The 22,948-nt window shown below is 51.2% G+C and overlaps 1 protein-coding gene and 1 long non-coding RNA gene across 2 annotated transcripts; one reads left to right on the top strand and one right to left on the bottom strand.

Moving 5' to 3' along the window:
• Positions 1–1,001: 1,001 nt before the first annotated feature.
• BCAT2 (branched chain amino acid transaminase 2) lies at positions 1,002–16,630 on the top strand. The gene is made up of 11 exons (XM_059999248.1): positions 1,002–1,632; positions 5,442–5,516; positions 5,844–6,047; positions 12,507–12,617; positions 12,695–12,814; positions 12,950–13,113; positions 14,532–14,674; positions 14,843–14,928; positions 15,141–15,281; positions 15,357–15,431; positions 16,220–16,630. The coding sequence occupies exons 1-11, from the start codon at positions 1,609–1,611 to the stop codon at positions 16,256–16,258; spliced, it is 1,182 nt and encodes a 393-aa protein (XP_059855231.1). The 5' UTR covers positions 1,002–1,608; the 3' UTR covers positions 16,259–16,630.
• Positions 2,122–5,103, bottom strand: LOC132416011 (uncharacterized). Its single transcript, XR_009517445.1, has 3 exons — positions 5,060–5,103; positions 3,592–3,973; positions 2,122–2,230 (listed from the first exon to the last, which is right to left on the bottom strand). It is a non-coding gene; the product is annotated as an uncharacterized lncRNA (long non-coding RNA).
• Positions 16,631–22,948: the final 6,318 nt, after the last annotated feature.

The following is a 22,948-nucleotide window of genomic DNA, read 5'->3' on the forward strand; positions in this document are numbered from 1 at the left end:
CACCAGCTCGCTAATTAAAAAGGCCCGTAGGGGAGAGTAAATTAAGCTCCGATTAGGAAATAACGGAGGAGGTAAAGCAAAAAGATCTGCACTTTATTCTTGGCGCTTAGGGAAAAGGAGTTTTGACCTTGCTGCCCGCGGAGTAGGAGGGTGGCCAGCGCCAAAAGTCCTGATGGAAGAGAAAGCCGTCGGATTGAAACTCCCGGGTCAGAGGGAGGAAAGGCTTGGGGGCTGGACTCCTGGGTTTCTGGAGGAGGAAACTAGGGAAGAGGGAGGAGGAAACTAAGGGGCGTGGACTCCCGGGCTGGGAGGAGGGGGACTCGGTTCCCCGAGGTGGGGAGAGGGGCCCAGTTGGGGGTAAGTCCCCCAGGTGTGGAGGTGGAGCTGCATCGCTGCTGCGGATTGGCCGCGGCGGTGGGCGGTTTGGGGGTGGGGGGCGCGTGAGGCAATCGCTGATTGGCCGCGGCGGAGGCGGGCGCTGTCTCGGCGCCGCGTCCTGACTGCTTCCAGCCGAGGAGGTGGGGGAGGACTGGGGAGGAGGGAAGGAAAACAGGGAGACACCCTGCGGGGGTGGGGTCAGAATTTGACTGGCTGGGCCTGTGGCTTTTAGGACTGGGGAACAGAATTTGGGAGCAAAATGTCCCAGGGTAGAATTACGCAGACTCAGTGACCTAGGGAACGGAGTTCGAGGATAGAGGAGGAACAATATTTTGGTGTCACAGTAACCTGGATGCAGGAGTTGGGGGAACTCTGACCACGGAAGGTTTGGGGGGCACAGTGACCGCGGAGCACGATGTAGGGGACACTGGTGCAGGTTTGAATTGCTAGCGATTAGAGGGATCCTGAGGGGCTGTAGTCGTCTAACTCTGCCCCTGGGGGTCATGAAGTTGGGGCGACACTCTTGAAGGGGAGTAACCAGGAAATCCTGCTCTACGGGCTGCTCATTGAAGCTCATTGATGAACTGGGGGATTGAAATTTTTCGGGTGTCACTGATGAAGGGAGCTGGAAGGAGGCATGGTGAACCGAGTGTATGTTTATACCTTAAGAAGTTACAAAGAATACACATATATCTTCTCGTTGGAAAGAAAACCTATATTCAAACAGGGAAGTATCTGGACAGAGTGAAGCTCCCCCTTCATCCCTACCTGCCACCCTCTTCAGAGTCCTTTCCGTTTAACGGTGCATTTTTACATAATATCTGCGCCCACCGACATTTATAGTGTGCTTTTTCTTTTCACCAAGAATCGTGGTATGTGAAGGTTTCTGCTCCCTGCCTTTCCCCCTCGGGTTGCTTATCCTCTTCAGCGCTCCACAACAGTACTGTACCTACTGAAATGCATTTTTGAAAACCTTTGAATGCACGCTCTAGCGTGGGGGCTGGGAGGAGGGTTTATTTCCACGTACTCCCTTCGCCTCGCGGGTTCCAGCGCATGCGCTGTGCAGCAGGACCCAGCTCCCCGCGGGCGCCCAGTAACTGGGAAGGCCAGGCCGGCCTTTGGTGGTAGGCTGGCAGCCATCCCACGGGAGGAGGCGTGAGCGGGGCGGGGCAGGAACGTCTTTATCCCGGGCCGCGCCCTGGGCGGGCACAGATACCTGCCTCACACACCATGGCTGCAGCGGCGTTGAGGCAGGTGGGTTCGCGGCCCAGTGCCGGGGGCTAGGGAGCCCTGCGGTGCGGCGCACTTCCGGGCGGACCCCTCTCCGGTGGCCAGTCCGGCGCGGCGCCGCTCCTCCCGCACTCGGGTTCCGCTGCTGGGCCGAGGAGGAGGGGGCCCCTTGGAAGGAGAACTAGGCTTTAAGGGGGGTGAAGGGAGAGAGGTAATCGGTGGGAAGGGGACCCAGATGGGACATATAAGGAAGGATACATGGAGGAGGAGACGGTAATGGGAGAAGCATGGGGCTGGGGTGGCGGGAGGGATTAGGAGGGAATAGTCAGCCTTTGGGAGCGCCGGGATAAGACGCCCAGGACTTCTGGAGTGGGAGTAGGATGAACGCAGAGTTCAGTCTTAGGTCTGGACTGGGAATTGGACCCAAGGCCCTATTTTCTTGGAACTAAAGATAGAAGTAGAATGTTGTGTCCCCGAAACCCCTTATCTGAAACTCTGCACCTGGGTTGGAAATCGAGGCAGCATCTCATTGTCAGTGACAGAGATCTTCCAGGCGAGAGTGGAACCCCTCCATTCTTACTGATAGGATGTCAACAGGCAGAGCTTCCGAGAGTCTGTGATTCTAGAGAACAGGGCTTCTCAGTGAGGAAGGAAACAATAACAACTCAAAGAAGGAGATCTTTACAACCCTTGACAGCTGTAGCATAACGTTGGGAGAAGTGGTTCCTGTTAACTTTGCACCTGACTTTATCTGGGACTTTTATCCCAGCCTGATGGATAGCAGGACAGATGTTTACCTTCTGAGTCTCAATGACTGAGACAGGCCTGGGCTGTGATTGGGACAATCTAGGCTTTGATGATGACACCCCTGGGCTGTGTTGGTAGGTCAGCCCTGGGCTGTGACTGGGTCAATGGAGGTTCCATCATATTACAGAGCCCTGCCCTGTGCATACCCCACCATACTCCAAACCATTTCTCATTTCCTGATTCAGCCCCAATCCTTTTACACTCTTTGTCCCAAAGGCTCATCTATCATCTGAGATCTCCTTTGGGCCCAATTCCCCACCCCCAGCCCGCCCCCATGGTTTGGGGTATCAGACGGTGAAGCACCTTCCCCGAGCTGAAGTGAGACCCCTGCCCCCAGAAAAATGTCCTGGGAGGATGAAGGGAGATTCTCCCAGTGTGACAGGGTCTCTATGGCCAGTACAGATTTATAATCTGGAAACAGTGCCTGGCACCTTCTCTCTGCCCTGTGGGTGTGTTTTTCTGCCTCTCCTCTCTGTCTCTCCTGGATCTCTCTGTCTCTCCTGGATCTCTCTGTCTCCAAGTATCACTGAGACAGTTTCTCTCCAGCTGTTGGCATTGCTCTGTCTCTCCCAGTGTTTCCTCATTTCCCTAGGTCTCCCTTTCACTTTGTGCTATCGCCTAAGTTGGGTCTTGGTCTGTTCCTGTCCTTTCTCCTGTTCCCTCTCTCATGGCTTCTGTTTATCCTGCCTTCATTATTTTTTCTTGATTTCTCCGGGCTTTGCCTTGTCTGAATTTCTCTCCCTCTTGTCTCTTGTCTCAGTTTCGATCTCTCTTTATGATCATATCTATTTTGGCATCTCTTGGCCTTGATTTCTGTTCTTTAAAGTTTTCTATTTCCATGTCTCTCTTTCTCATTCTTACGCTTCCCTATTTTTTCCCATTCGGCCTCCCTCTGAGTCTGAGAGCTGCTTTCCTGCCCACATGCTGGCTGCCTCCGCCCTGCGTATCCCAATTTTCTCCATTCCATGGGTGTCCTGTCCCCTCTTGGACAGAAGCAGGCCAGTGGCTTGGACAGGCTACACAGCGCCACCTAGAGGCCATGCCCAGGACCCACACCCACACTCTGATTATCCCAGAAGCTCTTGGGACCCATACCATTCAGGACCACTCTTCAGACTTCATGGCCTAGACTTTAGGACATTACAACTCCGCAGCCCCCCTCTCCTCATGACTCACCTACTGACCAGTGACTTCTGCCATTCACATCCGTTCTCAGTTCCCCCAGCTCACAGGGCAGAAGCAGGCTAGGCTGTTCTGTCTCTCCCAAACCTCATGACACAGCTGCCTTCCCACCAGGCTGGGGAAAGGGGTATCGTGAGGTCAGAGACCACTGGGGAGAAGCCATCCTGCTGGACACAGCCAGACCTGCTCTCCCATGCTGGCCTCGGGCAGGACCACAAGGGAAGTGTTCATCTGAGCAGTGTCTCTTGATGACCGGGGTGGTCCTCAGGTCCATGTGGCTGCCCCTCAGCCCTGGGACTGAAGGGAATTGGAACTGCTGGTGTCCAGGGTGTGGGATTGGGGCTTCAGGTAAGCTGAGCCCAGTTGATCTATTACCCTGAAAGAGAAAGACTTGGGCTCCTGGGTCTGAAGGAGGATGAGGCTGGGGGCCTGGATCCTGGGTCTGAGCGGGGAGGGGCTGGGGGCCTGGATCCTGGGTCTGAGGGAGGAGGGACCGGGGGCCTGGACTCCTGGGTCTGAGTGGGGAGGGACTGGGGGCCTGGATCCTGGGTCTGAGGGAGGAGGTGCCAGGGGTCTGGATCCTGGGTCTGAGGGAGGAGGGGCCGGGGGCCTGGATCCTGGGTCTGAGGAAGGAGGGGCTGGGGGCCTGGACTCTGGGTCTGAGGGAGGAGAGGCTGGGGGTCTCGATCCTGGGTCTGAGTGGGGAGGGGCTGGGGGCCTGGATCCTGGGTCTGAGGAAGGAGGGGCTAGGGGCCTGGACTCTGGGTCTGAGGGAGGAGAGGCTGGGGGTCTGGATCCTGGGTCTGAGTGGGGAGGGGCTGGGGGCCTGGATCCTGAATCTGAGGGAGGAGGGGCCTGGATCCTGGGTCTGAGGGAGGAGGAGCTGGGGGCCTGGACTCTGGGTCTGAGGGAAGAGAGGCTGGGGGTCTGGATCCTGGGTCTGAGTGGGGAGGGGCTGGGGGCCTGGATCCTGGGTCTGAGGGAGGAGGGGCCGGGGGGTCTGGATCCTGGGTCTGAGGGAGGAGGGGCAGGGGGCCTGGATCCTGGGTCTGAGGGAGGAGGGGCCGGGGGTCTGGATCCTGGGTCTGAGGGAGGAGGGGCAGGGGGCCTGGATCCTGGGTCTGAGAGAGGACGTGCCAGGGGTCTGGACTCCTGGGTCTGAGGGAGGAGAGGCTGGGGGTCTGGATCCTGGGTCTGAGCGGGGAGGGGCCGGGGGCTTGGATCCTGGGTCTGAGGGAAGAGGGGCCGGGGATCTGGACTCCTGGGTCTGAGGGAGGAGGGGCTGGGGTTCTGGAATCCTGGATCTAAGGGAGGATCAGGCTGGGGGCCTGGAATCCTGGGTCTGAAGGGGGAGGGACCTGTGGGCCCTGCTCCTGGGTCCTGGGGAAGCATGACCTATAGGCCCATCACTTTTCTAACTCTTTTCAGGATTTGGGTCCCCCCCGGGGAGGCCTTCACTTACCTGCACACCTTCCTGTGTCGTCCTCTGTCTGATCTGGTCTCAGGGCTGGGCCAAAGTTCCCTGGGGTAGGAGGCGCCTGTGTTTGACTTTGCCCCAGCATGGAGGAAGGGATGGGAGCTGATTCAGCTCTTTATTGGATGGCCCTCGTGAGGGCAGGGAGGGGACTTGGCCTCCTTTGGGATTTCCTCCTGCTACATGCTGATCAGGACAGGGGAAGGGACTTGGCCAGGGCCACGTGCCCTGTCTAGAATGTACTAGGCCTGGGACAGAGCCAGCCAGAGGGACCTGCCACGTGTAGGAGGTGGTAAAGATGGTGCCAGGGGTCTCTGCTCTCTCTGTCTGCTGGCCTCACCACCTTTCTTACTTCTGTCCCCACCCCCAGATTTGGACCCGAAAATTTCTCCCTGTCCCTTGGCTTCTGTGTGGTCTCAGAAGATATGACTCATCCAGCTTCAAGGTGACAGGAGGGGACTATACTTTTGGATCTCAAGGAAGAGGGGCTGGGAGCCTGGACCACTGGGTCTGAGGGAGGCAAGGGCTGGGGGCTGGATTTGGGCATCTCCAAAAGGTCCAAGGTCCAAAGGTGAAGGTGGGTGGCAATGGGGTAGCCTAATTGCCCGCCATCAGGCCATGGGAAAGAGAAGAAACCACATGTCCCAGAAGCCTCTGGGGCTACAGTTCCCTCTTCTCACTGGGTCTTAGCCCCAGGGATTTGTGGGGCTAAGTTTTTAGTTTTTTCGATTGGAGGTTGTGGTTAGATTCCAGGACACCTGTCTTTTCTCAGGCTGCAGACCTGCAGCTGGAGAGGACACGGGAGCCTCATAAGAAGCCTGACCCCAGCAAGCCCCTGCTGTTCGGGAAGACATTCACCGACCACATGCTGATGGTGGAATGGAACAGGGAGAAGGGCTGGGGCCAGCCCCGAATCCAGCCCTTCCAGAACCTCACAGTGCACCCGGCCTGCTCTGCTCTCCACTATTCCCTGCAGGTGGCAGGGTGGCTGCCCTCCATCCCCATCTCTCTCCGCATCTCTTCCCTCTTGCTGTGTCTCTTGCTGGGTTTACCTCCCTGGGTTTGCTTTTTGTGTGTTTCTCATTTCCGTGCACTCCTCATCCGTTTTCTGAGGCTTGTCACGTTCCAGGCCCCGTGTTGGGTGGTGCAGGGTTCCCCGAGATGAGCAGACCCAGCTTCTTCGCTTGAAAACCCCACCCAGTGGGATCTGTGCTCAGATGGAGGCAGCTGAGGCATTGTGAGAGACCAGGGGAGGAATGCCCACCCTACCTCTAATTTGACAGGAAGTGGGGTCTTTCCTGCAAAGAGGGGAGCTTAGGCTCTTAGAGGGAGAAGAGACATCAGTACAGACATAGTACAAAGAAGAGCCCAGCATGTTTGGGGGGAAGCATGAGGCTGGAGCCTGGTAGGGGTGCCTGAAGATGTCATCAGGACCACAGAGGAGCTGGGATCTTGTCAAGGGTATTGGGAGCCCTGGAGGGCTCCGAACAGGCATAGAGCAGGTAGAGAAAGACCCCTCTCAGGCCATGTGGAGGATGCGCTCGGTCCAGAGCTGGGGGGATGGCCAAGAGGCAAAGAGATTCAGGGACACGAGGGATTTGGCCGGTTGGGCGAGAGATGAGCAGGGAGGGCCGAGGACAGTGCCCTGAGGTTTAGTCAGGTGACCATGTAGACCACGGGACTGTCCCCATACGGGGACACAGGAGGAGGATGACTTTGCAGGACTTGGTGAGGGACCCGTGAGGAGAGACCCAGATGCATTTGGTTCCAGACTTCATGCTATGGCTGAAAGCAAAGTCTTTCTGTGGAAGCTTTAATTGTGACAAAATTTGAATGAACACATTGCAGTTCTAGTAGCTGGTTTGCAGTTTTTGTCCCTTAGGGCATTTGGTTCTGTGACATTAGGGATGTTTTCCTTTTTTTCTTTTCTTTTCATAATTTTGACAGTTTTCTTCTTCCCACCTACTCGGGACATTTGACTAGAACCGATCATTTCTGCGCAGAGGAGACCCAGCTTGGGAAGCAGTTAGGTGCGAAGGACGGACAGTTAGGACATGTCCACAGATCCCCTCAGGAAGGTGGCTTTTGGAGACCAGCATTTGTTTACCTCCCTTTTCAGCCCAACACGCCAGGATGTTCTCCGGCTGGGGACCCAGTACTTTTTCTTTAGTTGAGTGAGTGCAGATGAAGGGGTTGAGCTAAGGCCCTGGCATCCAAAGCATAATGTTCTTTGTGATGTCCTCACACAGGACGCCTGGGGACCTGAGGCCAGCTGAGGGCACGGGAAATTACATCCTTGTGTCATCCTGACTCTGGGGGCAGTGTGGAATAACACCCAGCCACTTGTGTTGTTATTTTTTATTATCGTGGTAATACTGCACATACATAATAATACAGATAACATAAAATGTACCATTTTAACCATTTTAAAGTCTACAGTTCAGTGGCATTGAGTGCATTCCCCATGTGGGGCAGAGAGCATTTCCACTCTCTAATTCCAGAACTTTTTCATCAACCAAAACAGAAACCCCACACCGATTAAGGACTCATTCCCCAAGCCCCTGACCCCAGCACCTGCCAACCATTACTCTGCTTTCTGTCCTTATCTCCCCGTATTTTTATTTATTTATCTACTTATCTATCTATTTATTTATTTATTTGGACATGCGGCTTGCAGGATCTTAGTTCCCCAACCAGGGATCGAACCCAGGGCCCCAGCAATGAAAGCGCCAAGTCCTAACCACTGGACCGCCAGGGAATTCCTCCCCGTATTTTAAAACTTTTAATTTTATTTGGAATGTTTTTCAATTAAAAACACCTCTTTTGAAAAAGGGGTCATATATTTACACAGTTCAAAAAAGAGGGAACAAATATACCTCCCCAGGCCCCAGCCACCTCACTGCCCTCCCTGAAGCAGCCCCTCCACCCAGTTCCAGTCCCCAGGTCCTTCCAGAGTTCTGCTTTCTGGATGGCAACACGGATGTGTATAATTGTTTCACTCCATTCTTCCCCCATAAAAGTCAGCATATGGTACACTCACTCTTTGGCATCCTGCTTCCTTCTGTTAACGTAGCCTGGAGATTCTTGAACAACCCTTGAAGGGCTTTTTCCTTCTTTTTGCTGCTGTGTAATATTCCATCCTAACAACGCCTTGTTTAGGCCGTCCTCTATCGTTGGACACTTAGGTTGTTCCCAGTCTTGTGCTATTATAAACAGCATTACAATAAACCAGGAAACACCTCCCTTCCTTAAGAGCAAGTGTATCTCTCAATTTCTGCAACTGTTGGCTCAAAGGGTATGTGTGCTTGTAATTGTGACAGATGTTGAATCGTGGCCACCTCCACAGAAGTTGTATTGATTTCCACACTTAACCAGCGGGCCCTGTTTTCCCCATACCCCGGGTGACCCTTGTCAAACTTTTAGATCTCTTCCAATCTCCTAAGTGGTTTTAAAGTTACCTCAAAGTAATTTTTTTTTTTTAAAGAAGATGTTGGGGGTAGGAGTTTATTCATTAATTAATTTATTTTTGGCTGTGTTGGGTCTTCGTTTCTGTGCGAGGGCTTTCTCTAGTTGTGGCAAGCGGGGGCCACTCTTCATCGCAGTGCGCGGGCCTCTCACTATCGCGGCCTCTCTTGTTGCGGGGCACAGGCTCCAGATGCGCAGTCTCAGTAGTTGTGGCTCACGGGCCCAGTTGCTCCGCGGCATGTGGGATCCTCCCAGACCAGGGCTCGAACCCGTGTCCCCTGCATTAGCAGGCAGATTCTCAACCACTGCACCACCAGGGAAGCCCACCTCAAAGTAATTTTAACTTGCATTTTTCCCCTAATTATGAAGTTGACCATCTTTTCACAAGCATAAGAGCCACTTTTAGTTCCTTTCTGTGAACTGTCCATTTTCTTGGCTGATTTTTCTATCAGGGTGGGTTTCAATATTTGTTTATTTGTAGGAGTACTTTGTATATTAGCTAAACCATTTGTGATATGTGTTGAAAGCCTCTGCCCAGTTTGTTTTATTTTTATGCAGTGAAATGTATCAATCTTTTTTTTTTAACATCTTTATTGGGGTATAATTGCTTTACAATGGTGTGTTAGTTTCTGCTTTATAACAAAGTGAATCAGTTATACATATACATATGTCCCCATATCTCTTCCCTCTTGCGTCTCCCTCCCTCCCACCCTCCCTATCCCACCCCTCCAGGCGGTCACAAAGAACCGAGCCGATATCCCTGTGCCATGCGGCTGCTTCCCACTAGCTATCTACCTTACGTTTGTTAGTGTATATATGTCCATGCCTCTCTCTCGCCCTGTCACAGCTCACCCTTCCCCCTCCCCATATCCTCAAGTCCGTTCTCCAGTAGGTTTGTGTCTTTATTCCTGTCTTACCCCTAGGTCAATCTTTTCTTTTTGGTTTCTGTGATTTGTCTTATTTAGAACACCATCCCCAATTCAAAATATGAAACGGTCATCTTTTGTTTTCTTCTGTTGGTTTCATGGTTTAAAAAAATTCTTTTCATTTAAACCTTTAATCCACCTGGAATTTTTCCTGATGTGAAGTATGAGATAGGGATCCAACTTAATTTTTGTTTTTTCCAGAGATGACTATTTGGTTGTTCAGCACCATTTAACTGAATTAATCATATTTTTAAAATTTTTATTGAAATATAGTTGGTTTACAATGTTGTGTTGGTTTCAGGTGTACAGCAAAGTGATTCAGTTACACTATAATACACTTTCCAGTCTCTTCCATTGTTCAATCTGTCAATTCATATGTCAGTGTCACTTTGTTTTAAGTGTTGTAGGTGTAGAAGCTGTTTTAATATCTGATAAGGCTACTTCCCCCTCCTACCTCTTGCCCTTATTTTAAAATTTTTTCCAAAATATTCTGACTATTCTCGTTTATTTTACATTCTTCATTCATTCGTCTATTCATTCTGTCAACAGAAACCTACTGTGAGCCAAGCGCTGGGCATAGTGAGGTTAGGGGGGGTGGTTCTCTAGCGACACTTCAGGTCTGGTCCCTGTCCATAGCACTTCGGGTCTCTAGTGAAACAGACATGAAAGAAGCAAAATGAAACCATGGGGGAGGAATCAGGGTGCCCTGACCTATCTGGGAGTGAGGCTGCATCATGGTGGCAGCAACAGAGGCCCAGCAGGCAGTGGTAGTTGCTGAGTATAGGAAGCTGGGGATGAGAGAGGCCAGACCTTGTGGGGCCTGGAAGGCCAAGGGGAGGTTTTGGACTTTCTCCTGAGAACAATAGCGCGGGGATGGGGACCAACTTTTTAAAAAGTTTTTATTATGAGAAATTTCAAAACATAAAGGTATAATAATAATTCCGCCATCCCCCCAAACCCCTGCTTCATCAGTTAGCACTGGTTGGTCACAATCTTCTTTCATCTGGACTTCTTTAACGCTTTACCCTTTCTGTATGATTTGGAAGCAAACCCTGGCTGTTGTTGGTGTTTGGCCGCACCACGTGGCTTGTAGGATTTTAGTTCCCCAACCAGGGATTGAACCCAGGGCATCGGCAGTGAGAGTGTGGAGTCCTAACCACTGGACCGCCAGGGAATTCCTGGACATGGTATTTTTTTAAATTTTATTGAAGTATAGCTGATTTACAATGCTGTGTTAGTTTCTTGTGTACAGCAAAGTGATTCGGTTATATATTAATGTATATATGTATATATATTTTTTTCCATATTTTTTCCATTATGGTTTACTACAGGATATTGAATATGGTTCCCTGTGCTATACAGTAGGACCTTGTTGTTTATCCATTCTTTTTTTTTTTTTTCGCGGTACGCAGGCCTCTCACTGCTGTGGCCTCTCCCGTTGCGGAGCACAGGCTCCGGACACGCAGGCTCAGCGGCCATGGCTCACGGGCCCAGCCGCTCCGCGGCATGTGGGATCTTCCCGGACCGGGGCACGAACCCGTGTCCCCTGCATTGGCAGGCGGACTCTCAACCACTGCGCCACCAGGGAAGCCCTATCCATTCTTATACATAATATTTGCATCTGCTAATCTCAAACTCCCAATCCATCCCTCCCCCGCTCCGCCTCCCCCTGGCAATCACAAGTCTGTTCTCTATGTCTGTGAGTCTGTTTCTGTTTTGTAGATAAGTTCATTTGTGTCATATTTTAGATTCCACGTGTAAATGATACCATATGGTATTTGTCTTTCTCTTTCTGGCTTACTTAACTTAGTATGGTAATATCTAGGTCTATCCATGTTGCTGCAAATGGCATTATTTCATTCTTCTTTATGGCTGAGTAATATTCCATTATATATATATATATATATATTATATATATATATATATATATATATATATATATAATATATATATATATATATATATATATATATATATATATATATATATATATACACCACCTCTTCTCTATCCATTCATTTGTTGATGGACATTTAGGTTGCTTCCATGTCTTGGCTATTGTAAACAGTGCTGCTATGGACATAGGGGTGCATGTATCTTTTCGAATTAGAGTTTTGTCTGGATAGCTGGATGATATGGTAACTCTATTTTTAGTTTTTTGAGGAACTTCCATACTGTTTTCCATAGTGGCTGAACCAATTTACATTCCCACCAACAGTGTAGGAGGGTTCCCTTTTCTCCAGGCCCTCTCTGGCACTGGTTATTTGTAGACTTTTTAATGATGGCCATTCTGACCCGTGTGAGGTGGTACCTCGTTGTAGTTTTGATTTGCATTTCTCTAATAATTAGTGATGTTGAATCCCCACAAAGGCTCTTTAAAAATGTAACTTCTGGGATTTCCCAGGTGGTCCAGTGGTCAAGACTCCCCGCTCCCAATGCAGGGGGCACGGGTCCGATCCCTGGTCAGGGAACTAGATCCCGCATGCCGCAACTAAAGATCCCGCACGCTGCAACAAATATCCTGTGTACCACAACTAAGACCCACTGCAGCCAAATAAATAAATATTAAAAAAAAAAAAAAAAAAAAAAGACTCCGTGGTATCACTGTTGAAGGCCCGGGTTCAATCCCTGGTGGGGGAACTAAGATTCCCACAAGCCCTGTGGTGTGGCCAAAAAAATAATAATAATTAATTAATTAATTTAAAAAAGAAAGTAACTTCCACCGTCCTCATTCCTGAGAAATAGTCCTAAAAAAAAAAAAAAAGAAATCGTCCTAATAACACAGGAAGGGTTTAAGCAAAGCATTCTCCCTGCTCTGGGTCTCTCTGTTCTGCTTTCTCTGGCCTCTGACCTTTGCTCTCTCCTCTCTTGGTCTTTCTGGTTCTTTTCTCTCTCTTTTTCTCCCCCTCTCTGTGCTAGTAGGTTAGTCTCTTCCGCCGCTCTCTGCCTTTTTTTCTGTGTCTGTATCCCTGTGTATCGGCCTCTGTCCCTGGCTGGCTGAGCTGGTCCCCGAGCCCTGATCGCCCGCCTGCCTGTCCCTGCAGCTCTTTGAAGGCATGAAGGCGTTCAAAGGCAGGGACCAGTGCGTGCGCCTCTTCCGACCTTGGCTCAACATGGACCGGATGCTGCGCTCTGCCCTGCGCCTCTGCCTGCCGGTGAGCGGGTGGCAGGGTGAGCGGCGGGCTGGGTCCAGGGTCGCGAGGGCCCCATGACTCATCTTCATCCCGCCCAGAGTTTTGACAAGGTCGAGTTGCTCCAGTGCATCCGCCGGCTGGTGGAAGTTGACAAGGACTGGGTTCCCGACAGCTCCGGCACCAGCCTCTACGTGCGGCCTGTGTTAATTGGGAACGAGGTGGGCTGGCTCCCAGGGCTGGGGGTGGGGTGGGGAGCCACACTTGGGGGAGGGGTGGGGACCCAGACATGGGTCAGGGGAGCGGCCGGGGGCCTGGACTCCTGGATCCCTGATGCCCGCTTCTACCCATCTCAGCCCTCGCTAGGTGTCGGCAACCCCACGCGAGCCCTCCTGTTCGTCATTCTCTGCCCGGTGGGCGCGTACTTCCCTGGAGATGCCTTGAGCCCTGTCTCTCTCCTGGCCGACCCATCATTCATCCGGGCCTGGGTGGGTGGGGTCGGTGACTACAAGCTGGGGGGGTAAGTAGTCCCTCGCCCCCCGCCGCGGGTCTGGTGCACTGGGTGTCAGAGACACAAGGTGTGTCTTTGGATGTCCACTGGTCTTCTCGTCCTGTTTCACGTGGTTGGGGACAGCTGTGCTTGCATGTTGGGATGTACTGTCATTGGCACCGTGGTGCGGGGATGGAGGGGCGGGTACCAGGGTGTGTGCTAAGTGCTGTGGACAAATCGGCCCAGAGACTGGAAGGGGTTGGGTGGAGGTAAGTGGAGAAACTCGGACTGGCCCTCAGGGAAGCCTCCAGAAATGAAGTTTACACTTAGCTCACTGGTCTCTCCTCCAGGTAGCCTCCCCTGAAAACCCAAGCTCCGCCAGCTCCCATAGTTCCCTGGGGCTCCAGCGCCCATCACCCTGTGTGTGGACTTTCTGTGTACATCTGTCTTTCCAGGGTCCTTGGCTCAGCAGGGCGAGGAGGGTTAGGACGGGGATAAGGCAGAGGGCGGGGTAAGGGTGTGTTGGGACAGCAAGTGTGGCCCCAGCTGAGAGTTCATTTGGGTCCTTTCAAAATACATCTTGTGAGGTCTCCTGAGGGCCAGGCCCTATGCTGGGTGAAGCTGGGGGACACAGATGAATCAGATCCGGGCCCTGCCCTCCAGGGGCTCCCAGGTTGGTGGGAGCCCCAGTATCTGGGGCAGCATGTGCACTGGTGGAGGTGACCGGGACATTGTAAAAGTCTTCACAGAGGAGGTCTGATGGGTAGAGAGGAGATGGTTTCCTGGATACAAAAATGGTAAACAATTTCTAATCCTCAGAACACATGTGTAGGGGCAGGGAGGAGGGGCAGAGTCAGGGAAGGAAAAATGAGTCTGGTTTTTGCAAAAGGCTTAACAGGTGGTCCCGGAGCAGGCCCAGCCCTGAACACTGGACTGAAGGGCTGGGATCTTGTCCCAGAGGCAGTGGGGAGCCATGGGAGGTTTGTGAGCAGGGAAGGGGTGAGGTCCGCTCTGGGTGAGAGACAGTGAGTGTTAAAACAGGGCGATCTGGGAAAACGTAGAGGTGGCCCAATTTCCTGGGAGAGCCCAGAGAAGGCCTGAAACCCATCCTGGAGGTTCAGTAACGCCTCACAGAGGAGGTGACATCACAGGTGGTTTTGAGGGACATTGGAGCATTTGGTCAGTTGAGGAACTGGGTGAGGAGGGGGATCCGCAGAGGAAACAGTGGTGCATTTGTGATCTGGAGAGAGGAGAGAAGGAGGAGGGGTGATTGAGAGACTTGACCCCAGGCTACTGGCCAGGGATTCTGTCCTGGGGCCACTGGGGAGCCATGAAAGGGCTGTGAGTGGGGGAGGAGCAGGGTCAGCCCTGGTCGTGTCCCCATGTCGGGCCACGCTGGGGGAGGATGGGAGTGCCTTACCCTGGTCCACCGTGTTGCTGTCCACCAGGAATTACGGGCCCACCGTGTTTGTGCAGCAGGAGGCCCTAAAGAAGGGGTGTGAACAGGTCCTGTGGCTGTACGGGCCTGACCACCAGCTCACTGAGGTGGGCACCATGAACATCTTCATCTTCTGGACCCACGAGGATGGGGGTGAGCCCACCCATGACCCAAGCCAAGCCCTGGGAGAAGTGGGTGGGAGCAGAATGCTTAGTGGATTGCAGGTCTCAGGGGTTAGGGGCGCGTGGGGTGGCCCCTAAGAGGATGGGAGGGTGTGCCTGAGGGTGTCAGGTAAGCCCCCATCTCGTACACCTGACCCAGCGCTGGAACTGGTGACCCCCCCACTGGACGGTGTCATCCTGCCTGGAGTAGTTCGACAGAGTCTGCTGGACCTGGCTCGGACCTGGGTGAGGGCACGGTGTCTTTGGATGGCCGGAGTGCTGGGGTACTGCTAGGTTGGGGGGCCAGAGTATGGGAGGGGTGGTCGGGGTGGGCTGGGGCACAATGGCACGTCTTCCCTCCTCCGCCTCCAGGCGCTGTCCTTACAGAGGGAGCGACAGGGCTCTGCAGCAGGGCAGCCCACCACCGGGCTCAGACGTATCCGTGTCTTGCCTCACAGGGTGAGTTCCGGGTGGCAGAGCGGAAGATCACCATGAAGGAGTTCCTGCAGGCGCTGGAGGACGGCCGGGTTCGAGAAGTCTTCGGTTCAGGGACCGCTTGCCAGGTCTGCCCTGTGCACCGAATCCTGTACCAAGGCAAGGTGAGGAAGGGCTGCCCTTGGCCATGAGAGAGAATAAGGGGGAGGGGCGCCTCCTCACGGCCCTTTCTTCCCCAGCACCTCCACATTCCCACCATGGAAAATGGGCCTGAGCTTATCCTCCGCTTCCACAAGGAGCTGAAGGCGATCCAGGTGAGGTGCACTTGCTGGGAAATGGGCTGGATGCTTGTTCCGTTTCGCACAGAAATTCACATCCCGCGAGCCTCTGGACTGAGGCTCCCCTCCCCCTCCCCCATAGTCCCACAGGCTGATAATGGCTCCTCCCATCAGCCTCTGGGCCCGGGATTGAGTTTGCTTTCCTTGAGCCTCTGCGTCCTAGCACACTTCTTGGGGCTAAATGATCCTTTTCTGTGCGCCTCTGGAGCCCTGGCTTGAGAAATCCCCATCCCATGAGCTTATGGGACCTTAAGCCAGCCTTCTGGCCACTGAGGTCCGATCCCCAAGGATCCCCAGGAGCCCTGGGCTATTCCTCTGGCCTGAGAAATCTTGCTCCTACAAGCCTCTGGACCGTGGCCCCCTCTGTGGCCTAGGAATGTTTCCTCTCATAAGCCTCTGGAGGTATCTTCATTCGTCTGGACCGAGGTATCTTGCCTTTCCTGGCACTCGTGTGAGCGTCTGTAAACTCCTGTGCACCCGGACCTAGAACTACACCTCTTGACTCAGCTGAAAACGACTTTTTCCCAGAGCCTTCAGGGTCTTACAAGAACTCCTCTTTGCAGAATTACATCTCCCGTGAGCCTCTGCGCCATACTTGCCACGACTCCCCCTCCCCGTGATAGTTGGTGGGCTTCTGGGAAGTGGAATACACTTCCCATGAGGTCCTGGGGCGCAACTTCGCCAGCACGCAGCCTGGGACGCCGCAGGGCCTGCTGGGAGTTGTAGTGTGGCTTCCCCTCACCTCCGCCTGTGTTATCTCGCAGTATGGAGCAAAAGCCCACGAGTGGATGCTACCTGTGTGATGCTGCGGGCTGTGCCGGACCACTCCACGGACCCACCGACCTGTAGCATCCAGTCCCTGTTGGATCTTCGCCTTCATACCAGTGATTCACCTGAAGTGCAATATGAAATAGAAGGCGGCGGCCCGGGACGCCTGGGTTTCCGGTGCCCCCACGTTACACTCCCAAAGCCATAAGGGCCCGACCCAGGCGTCTTGGCCCCTAGCCCCGCCACTCAGGCCTTGGGGACCTGGACTCCCCGCTGCTCCGTGTTGTGGGGTCAAGGATACACCTTGACTCAGACTCTGCATCTCCATTTTCAGGCCGGATCAACCGGTGCTGCTGTTGAGTTTTTTTCCTAGCTGCAATTTTGAAATAAAATGCCAAAGAACAAGCCATTAGGTGTCATCTCCAATGATGCAACTCAGGGACTCTAGGGTCTTAACCAGGAATCCCCGCGTTCAGCCCATTCATTTTCAAGGGCCCAGAAATCCAAGCCCCCAGTGTCCTGGCGGTTTCTCTGACGGGAAAGATTTTTCCACTTCCTCACAAATTGAGCTTAGCATCTTCCCCCACTAAGCCGTGCCTCCCCCGCTGCCGCATCTTGGGGACAGCCCCCTGGTATATTCCAGTCACTAGGCCAGACCCCTCAGCTCTGTACCCCTTCCCCCAAAGCCCATGAGTCCCCAGCCCTGTCCTCCTTCCCCAGACTCTGCCCTGTCTGTCTCTTCTTCTTGGCTTCAGCTCAGAGCTTGTCTCCTGCCTGGACCTTTCTCCTGGCCTCCAGTTTGACCCAGAAGGGGTCTTTCTACACCCAGAGCTGCCCCTGCAGGACCAGGTATAACTGGTTGCAGATCTGGCTTCAAACCTGCCTCTGTTATCTGCTTGGTGTGTAACCTGGGGTCTGCCACCTGACCTCTGATCCAGTTTGTTGGAGGGAGACCCTGTGGGACTATTGGGCAGACTCCACCTGTGGCCTGTCCAGCAGCCATCAACTTTGGGACTAGAATTCTGATTTTGGGGGCAACAGCCAACCAGTGCCACCCACCCCCATTCCCTTTTGTCAATCGTTGCTCAAGGGAAGGCCACAGGCCAAGGGGACACAGGGGGAAATTTGCCTGGAGGCCTCTGGGAAAGCTGTCTTCCCTCGATAAAACACTCCAGAAGAGCTACCTCTTCTTTTCTTCTCTACCTGCTTTGTCTGGGATTACCTGCAAGTGTGATGCTTGGAGCTGCTGCAGCCATTTCTTGGCCAAGAGTGCCAAGGCCTGCTCACTGAAAGACCCAGCTCCTCCAACTGGGAAATGTCTGATTTCTGGATTGTTTTGTTAAAAAAAAAAAGCCAAAACAAAAACCCACTTAAGTCACTTTTGTCAGGTCCTTTATCTTTTGTAATTTGCAGTTGTGTGTGTGTGTGTGTGTGTGTGACTTGCAGTCAAAAGCTTCTTTGCTTCTGTGCATCTCGGAATGGCTAGAACTGACTGCATCCAGGGAGAATCCCTGATTCTAGTAGCCAGTTCGGTTGCTGGCCAGTGACTTGGTCCCAAATGAAGGCCTAAGCCAGATTTTTATCTTAGATTTGAGTCCTAAGGGAATGATCAGGAAGGGGTAAGTAGCTGTTGCCTGGGAAAAAATTACGCAAACTGAAAGTTGAGAATTATGTTTTATTTGGCAGAAAAAACTGGGGACTTAAGCCAGAGACACAGCAACTTAGATTGCTCTAAGATACTGCTCTGAAGAGGCAGGGGGGTGGGGGGAGCCAGGATATATAGGAGTTTTTGCAACGAAGACCAGGTAGTCAGAACGTCAAAACATTACTGTTAGTTAAAGAAAACCAGGGACTTCCCTGGCAGTCCAGTGATTAAGACTTTGTAACGGGGAAGAGTCAATTTTGACTCCAAGTTGGATCTGTTTCTTTGACTTTGACCTTTGCTTTCAGTTGCTTTTGTTATTATAATCATACATAATGGCCTGCCTCAGGGAACCCTGCCCCTCTGCCTGAATGTTAGACTAAAGTGCCTTTGTTCAGCTCACAGGGAGACAACCTGACCCTGCCCACCTGTGAATCGCTGCAGGAAAGAAATTAATACATCCCCTCCCCAGGCTGGCCGAGCCTAGCCAAATGAATGGCCTTTTTACTTTACTTCCTCACCTCCTCCCCGTCTCTGTTCTATAAAAGAAACTGGCATTCAGACCCCAATAAGATGGTTATTTTGAGACACTAGTCTGCCATCTTCTCAGTCTGCCAGCTTTCTGAATAAAGTCGTTATTCTTTGCCTCAACACCTCGTCTCCGAGTTATTGGCCTGTCGTGCGGGAGCAGAGCGAGCTTGGACTCGGTAACAACTTCGCCTTCCAATGCGGGGGTGCGGGTTCGATCCCTGGTCAGGGAGCTAAGACCCCACATGCCTTGTGGCCAAAAAACCAAAACATACAGCTGAAGCAATATTGTAACAAATTCAATAAAGACTTTAAAAATGGTCCACATGAAAAAAAAATCTTAAAAAAAAGAAAGAAAACCGGATACCTCAAGTTCAGGAATCTAGCGCCTTGTTTTTCTTTTTGTTTTGCCCAGCCACGCTGGCTTGCAGGATCTCAGATCCCCAACAGGGATTGAACCTGGCCCACGGCAGTAAAAGCCCAGAATCCTAACCATTAGGCCACCAGGGAACTCCCACACTTTTCTATGTATGGGAAGATGCAAGAGTCTGGGCTCATTGAAATCATTCCTTTGATTTGCACCTCAGCTATCTGGGGCCAGTATCCTGTGCTTTCTTATCCTGAGTCTCCTCTGGGTGCACCGTCGGGGGTTGGGGCTTGGGGTATCGGCAGCAGTCGACTGCTTGATGGGTGGCATCCTGTTTCTGTCTTGAGTTCCCTCAGGGCTCATCAGTAGGGCAGCAGTAATGTAAGGGCTTGATAGCTGCAGCATCGTTTATTTACTGATATGGCAGGCAACATTTTTTTTTATTGACATAGCCATCGTTTTGAGATAAAAAAGGCAGAGGTCCTCCTGAGGAAACAGGCTCAGAGAGGTAAACTCACTTTTTCTTTCTTTTTAAAAATTTTATTTATATGTATATATTTATTGAAGTATAGTGGATTTACGATGTTGTGTTAATTACTGCTATACAGCAAAGTCAGTTATACATATATATATATTCTTTTTGTAAAATATTCTTTTCCATTATGGTTTCTCATAGCATATTGAATACAGTTATCTGTGCTATACAGTATAAACTCACTTGTTTTTTTTTAGCTGTTTCGGGTCTTAGTTGCTGCAAGCGGGATCTTCGTTGAGGCACATGATCTTTTGTTGCAGCGCACGGGCTCCAGAGCACGTGGGCTCTGTAGTTTGCAGCACACAGGCTCTCTCATTGAGGCATGCGAGCTCAGTAGTTGCGGTGCGCGGACTGAGTTGCCCCGTGGCATGTGGGATCGTAGTTCCCCGACTAGGGATGCAACCCGCGTCCCCTGCATTGGAAGGCGGATTCTTTACCACTGGACCACCGGGGAAGTCCCTAAACTTACTTTTCAAAAATCACTTGAGGCAGAAGCACCTGAGAGTAAACAGAGACATATGTTGACATGCAATAGGTTAACTACTGTTATTCTTAAGTGAATGAATGAATATTTTGTTAATTTTCTGTCATAATTTCTAATTCTATAAATATGAATAGATGTAACCCACATAAACTAAAGTTCTTAAATGTTCCCAGTGATTTTGTTTTTTCTTTTCTTTTCTTTCTTTTTTTTTTTTTTTTGCGGTACGCGGGCCTCTCACTGTTGTGGCCTCTCCCATTGCGGAGCACAGGCTCCGGACGCGCAGGCTCAGTGGCCATGGCTCACGGGCCCAGCCGCTCCGCGGCATGTGGGATCTTCCCGGACCGGGGCATGAACCCGTGTCCCCTGCATCGGCAGGCGGACTCTCAATCACTGCGTCACCAGGGAAGCCCATTCTCAGTGATTTTTAAGAGTGTAAAGTAAAAAAAAAAGTAAAAAAAAAAAAAAAAAAAAGAGTGTAAAGTGATTTTTGGTCTCAGGACCAAAAAGTTTAAGAACTGCTGTCCACGGACAATGCCTGGCACTTAGCAAACCGATGTCAGTGTTGGTTAAATAACAAAATAAGCAACAAATCTGATATGGTTGCAATTTATCACATAAAAGAACTTTGTTTCTTGTTTTGCATTCGTAGACATTTTAAAGGGTCCAAGCTTCTTCTGTTTGAGACAGACATTCCGTAGGAAGATTCCAGCAGGCTTACTTAGCATTATTGCTTCATTTGATCACTTTTCAATGTGAATAAGACACTTAGGTTGCAGATGAGAATTATTGGGGTACACACATTCACATTTCAGATAACCCTCATATGTTGCCTAATTAAAGATCAACTATTTTTTTTTAAATCCCCTAACAGCTGTGTGATGCTGGGGAAGTGAGTGCACCTCTCTGAACTTCAGTTTTCTCGTTTCTAAAATGAAGATCATAGTACCCACCCATTAAGGCTATACTGAGGATTAAATGAGTGATTAAATGTAAAGTGCTTAGAACAGGGCCTGACATGTAGAAAGCACTATAAAATTGCTCTTGTTATTATTTTTATTTTTTTTGCGGTACGCGGGCCTCTCACTGCTGTGGCCTCTCCCGTTGCGGAGCACAGGCTCCGGACGCGCAGGCTCAGCGGCCATGGCTCACGGACCCAGCCGCTCCGCGGCATGTGGAATCTTCCCGGACCGGGACACGAACCCGTGTCCCCTGAATCGGCAGGTGGACTTTCAACCACTGCGCCACCAGGGAAGCCCGCTCTTATAATTTTTGACAACTGAATTTGCCTTGTGATTCTGATTTTTCAGCTTTATTGAAAAAGTTGTTGAATTCTGTGGAAAAATGAACATTTGTATACATTAAGGTATTTAATACAGCTTAATACTTAGGGGACTGTAGATCTCAGTGGTGTAGGGCGCGGTCAGCTAACTGCCACGCAGCAGGAAGCTGAAGTAAGCTGAATCATCCTTTCTGTGGCCACTGCGCTTGCGCTAAGTATACTAATGAGGTTTTAAAGTAGCGACCTATCCGATGCTGGCTCACAAGTCGCACCATCGGCGAAAGCCAATCACAGAGCGACACATGTTCTTAATCCCTATATAAGCAGACTGCTATAGGATTGCGGTGTCTTCCTTCCATCTTTTCTTTAACCAAGCTGTGCTCCAATAAAGTGTGATACGAGAAGAATCTTGCGTGTGGCGATTCGTCATTCTGTTGGTCGGAGGCGGCTCGCCGCATTTGGTGCCGAAACCCGGGAACTTCGCGCCCTGCATGGAGGACCGATTCAGAACTCGACACACGGAGTGAACCGTCGGTGAGTAGTCCAGTCAGGTATGTTTTTCGGGGGTTTGGAGCCTGAAGTTTTTACTTTCGCTTTTGTCCTTTTAGTGTTTCTCATATTTTTCGTTTGCTTGTGGCTACGGTGCCACCAGCCCGATCGAGTGTGTCTTCCCTGGCCGATAGATAAGTCAAGCATTTTTCCAATTTAATAAGTCGCTCGTAGATAAGGGCGCAAAATGGGGAATAGTTCGTCCACGGAGCCTACAACTGATTTTCATGAGCCTATTCAAGCCCTTTTAAGGGACCGAGGGCTAAAGCTCTCTCATAAAACCATAAGTAGGCTGCTACAAGATATCGAAAGTGCCGCGCCGTGGTTTGGGGTATCAGGCAGCTTGACTGTTCCGTCATGGGAAAAACTCGGAAAAGACCTAGAGGAGTGTAACACAAGGGGAGAACTTTCTCGAGGCGCTCTCCCCTTGTGGAGCATGATACTTTCTTGCCTAAAGGAAGGAAAATGTGAAGAAATTATTCAACGAGGACGCAAGGCTCTTAGCATGTGTCAAGATAGCGCATCAGAAAATGAACAAACAGGGACTACGGTAGATAGGCCTGAAATTATGAAAAGAGAAAAAAGAAAACAAAAGGAAAAGCAAGAAACGGTGCCAGGATTATATCCAATCCTAGATGAGTTTAAGGAATTATATTTGTTTCAAGATGAGTTAAATCCTAGAGAAGAAAAAGATTTAGAAGGAGCGGCCGCGACATATGAACAAGAGCGGTATGAGCATTGGTACATGCCGCCGCTCGCTAGCCCACCATATTTTAATCCTGCGGAGGCTAGAGCTTCCGCCCCTGCTCAGGCCTCCACCTCAGTTGCGGCAGCTAATGCTCCCCCTCCTATGACACGCCAACGATATTGTGAGATGATAGATCATAAGCTCATTAGGGATCTTGCAGAAGCGGCTAAAAGAGATGGCGTGTCCGCCAATTACACTATCATGTTGTTGCAGCGCCTCACGCGAAATGCGTTAACACCTACAGACTGGCAGGATATTGCCCGCGCTTGCTTAACGATGGGGCAATACCTAGATTGGAAATCAATCGTGTCTGACCTAGCACATAGTCAGGCGCGGGAGAATGCTGCCAATGGGCAGCCGGCCTGGAATGTTGACATGCTGTTGGGACAGGGACAATGGATAAATAATCAGACCATGTTCCCTGTGCAAGTTTACAGCCAAATAAACGAAATTAACATGCGGGCCTGGCGAGCCCTCCCCAACAAAGGAGAAGTTTCAGGGAATTTAACCAAGATTATACAGGGCGGCACAGAACCATTTTCCGATTTTGTAGCTAGAATGATGGAGGCTGCCGGACGGATTTTTGGTAATGT

Source organism: Delphinus delphis, chromosome 20 (genome assembly GCF_949987515.2).
Source record: "Delphinus delphis chromosome 20, mDelDel1.2, whole genome shotgun sequence".
NCBI lineage: Eukaryota > Metazoa > Chordata > Mammalia > Artiodactyla > Delphinidae > Delphinus > Delphinus delphis.

Bases quoted from the DNA above. Each gene is read 5' to 3' on its own strand.
- BCAT2 (XM_059999248.1), top strand. From the start codon at position 1,609: ATGGCTGCAGCGGCGTTGAGGCAG. The intron at 12,815-12,949 runs GTGGGCTGGCTC...TACCCATCTCAG, and splicing joins CTGTGTTAATTGGGAACGAG to CCCTCGCTAGGTGTCGGCAA. The intron at 15,282-15,356 runs GTGAGGAAGGGC...TTTCTTCCCCAG, and splicing joins GAATCCTGTACCAAGGCAAG to CACCTCCACATTCCCACCAT.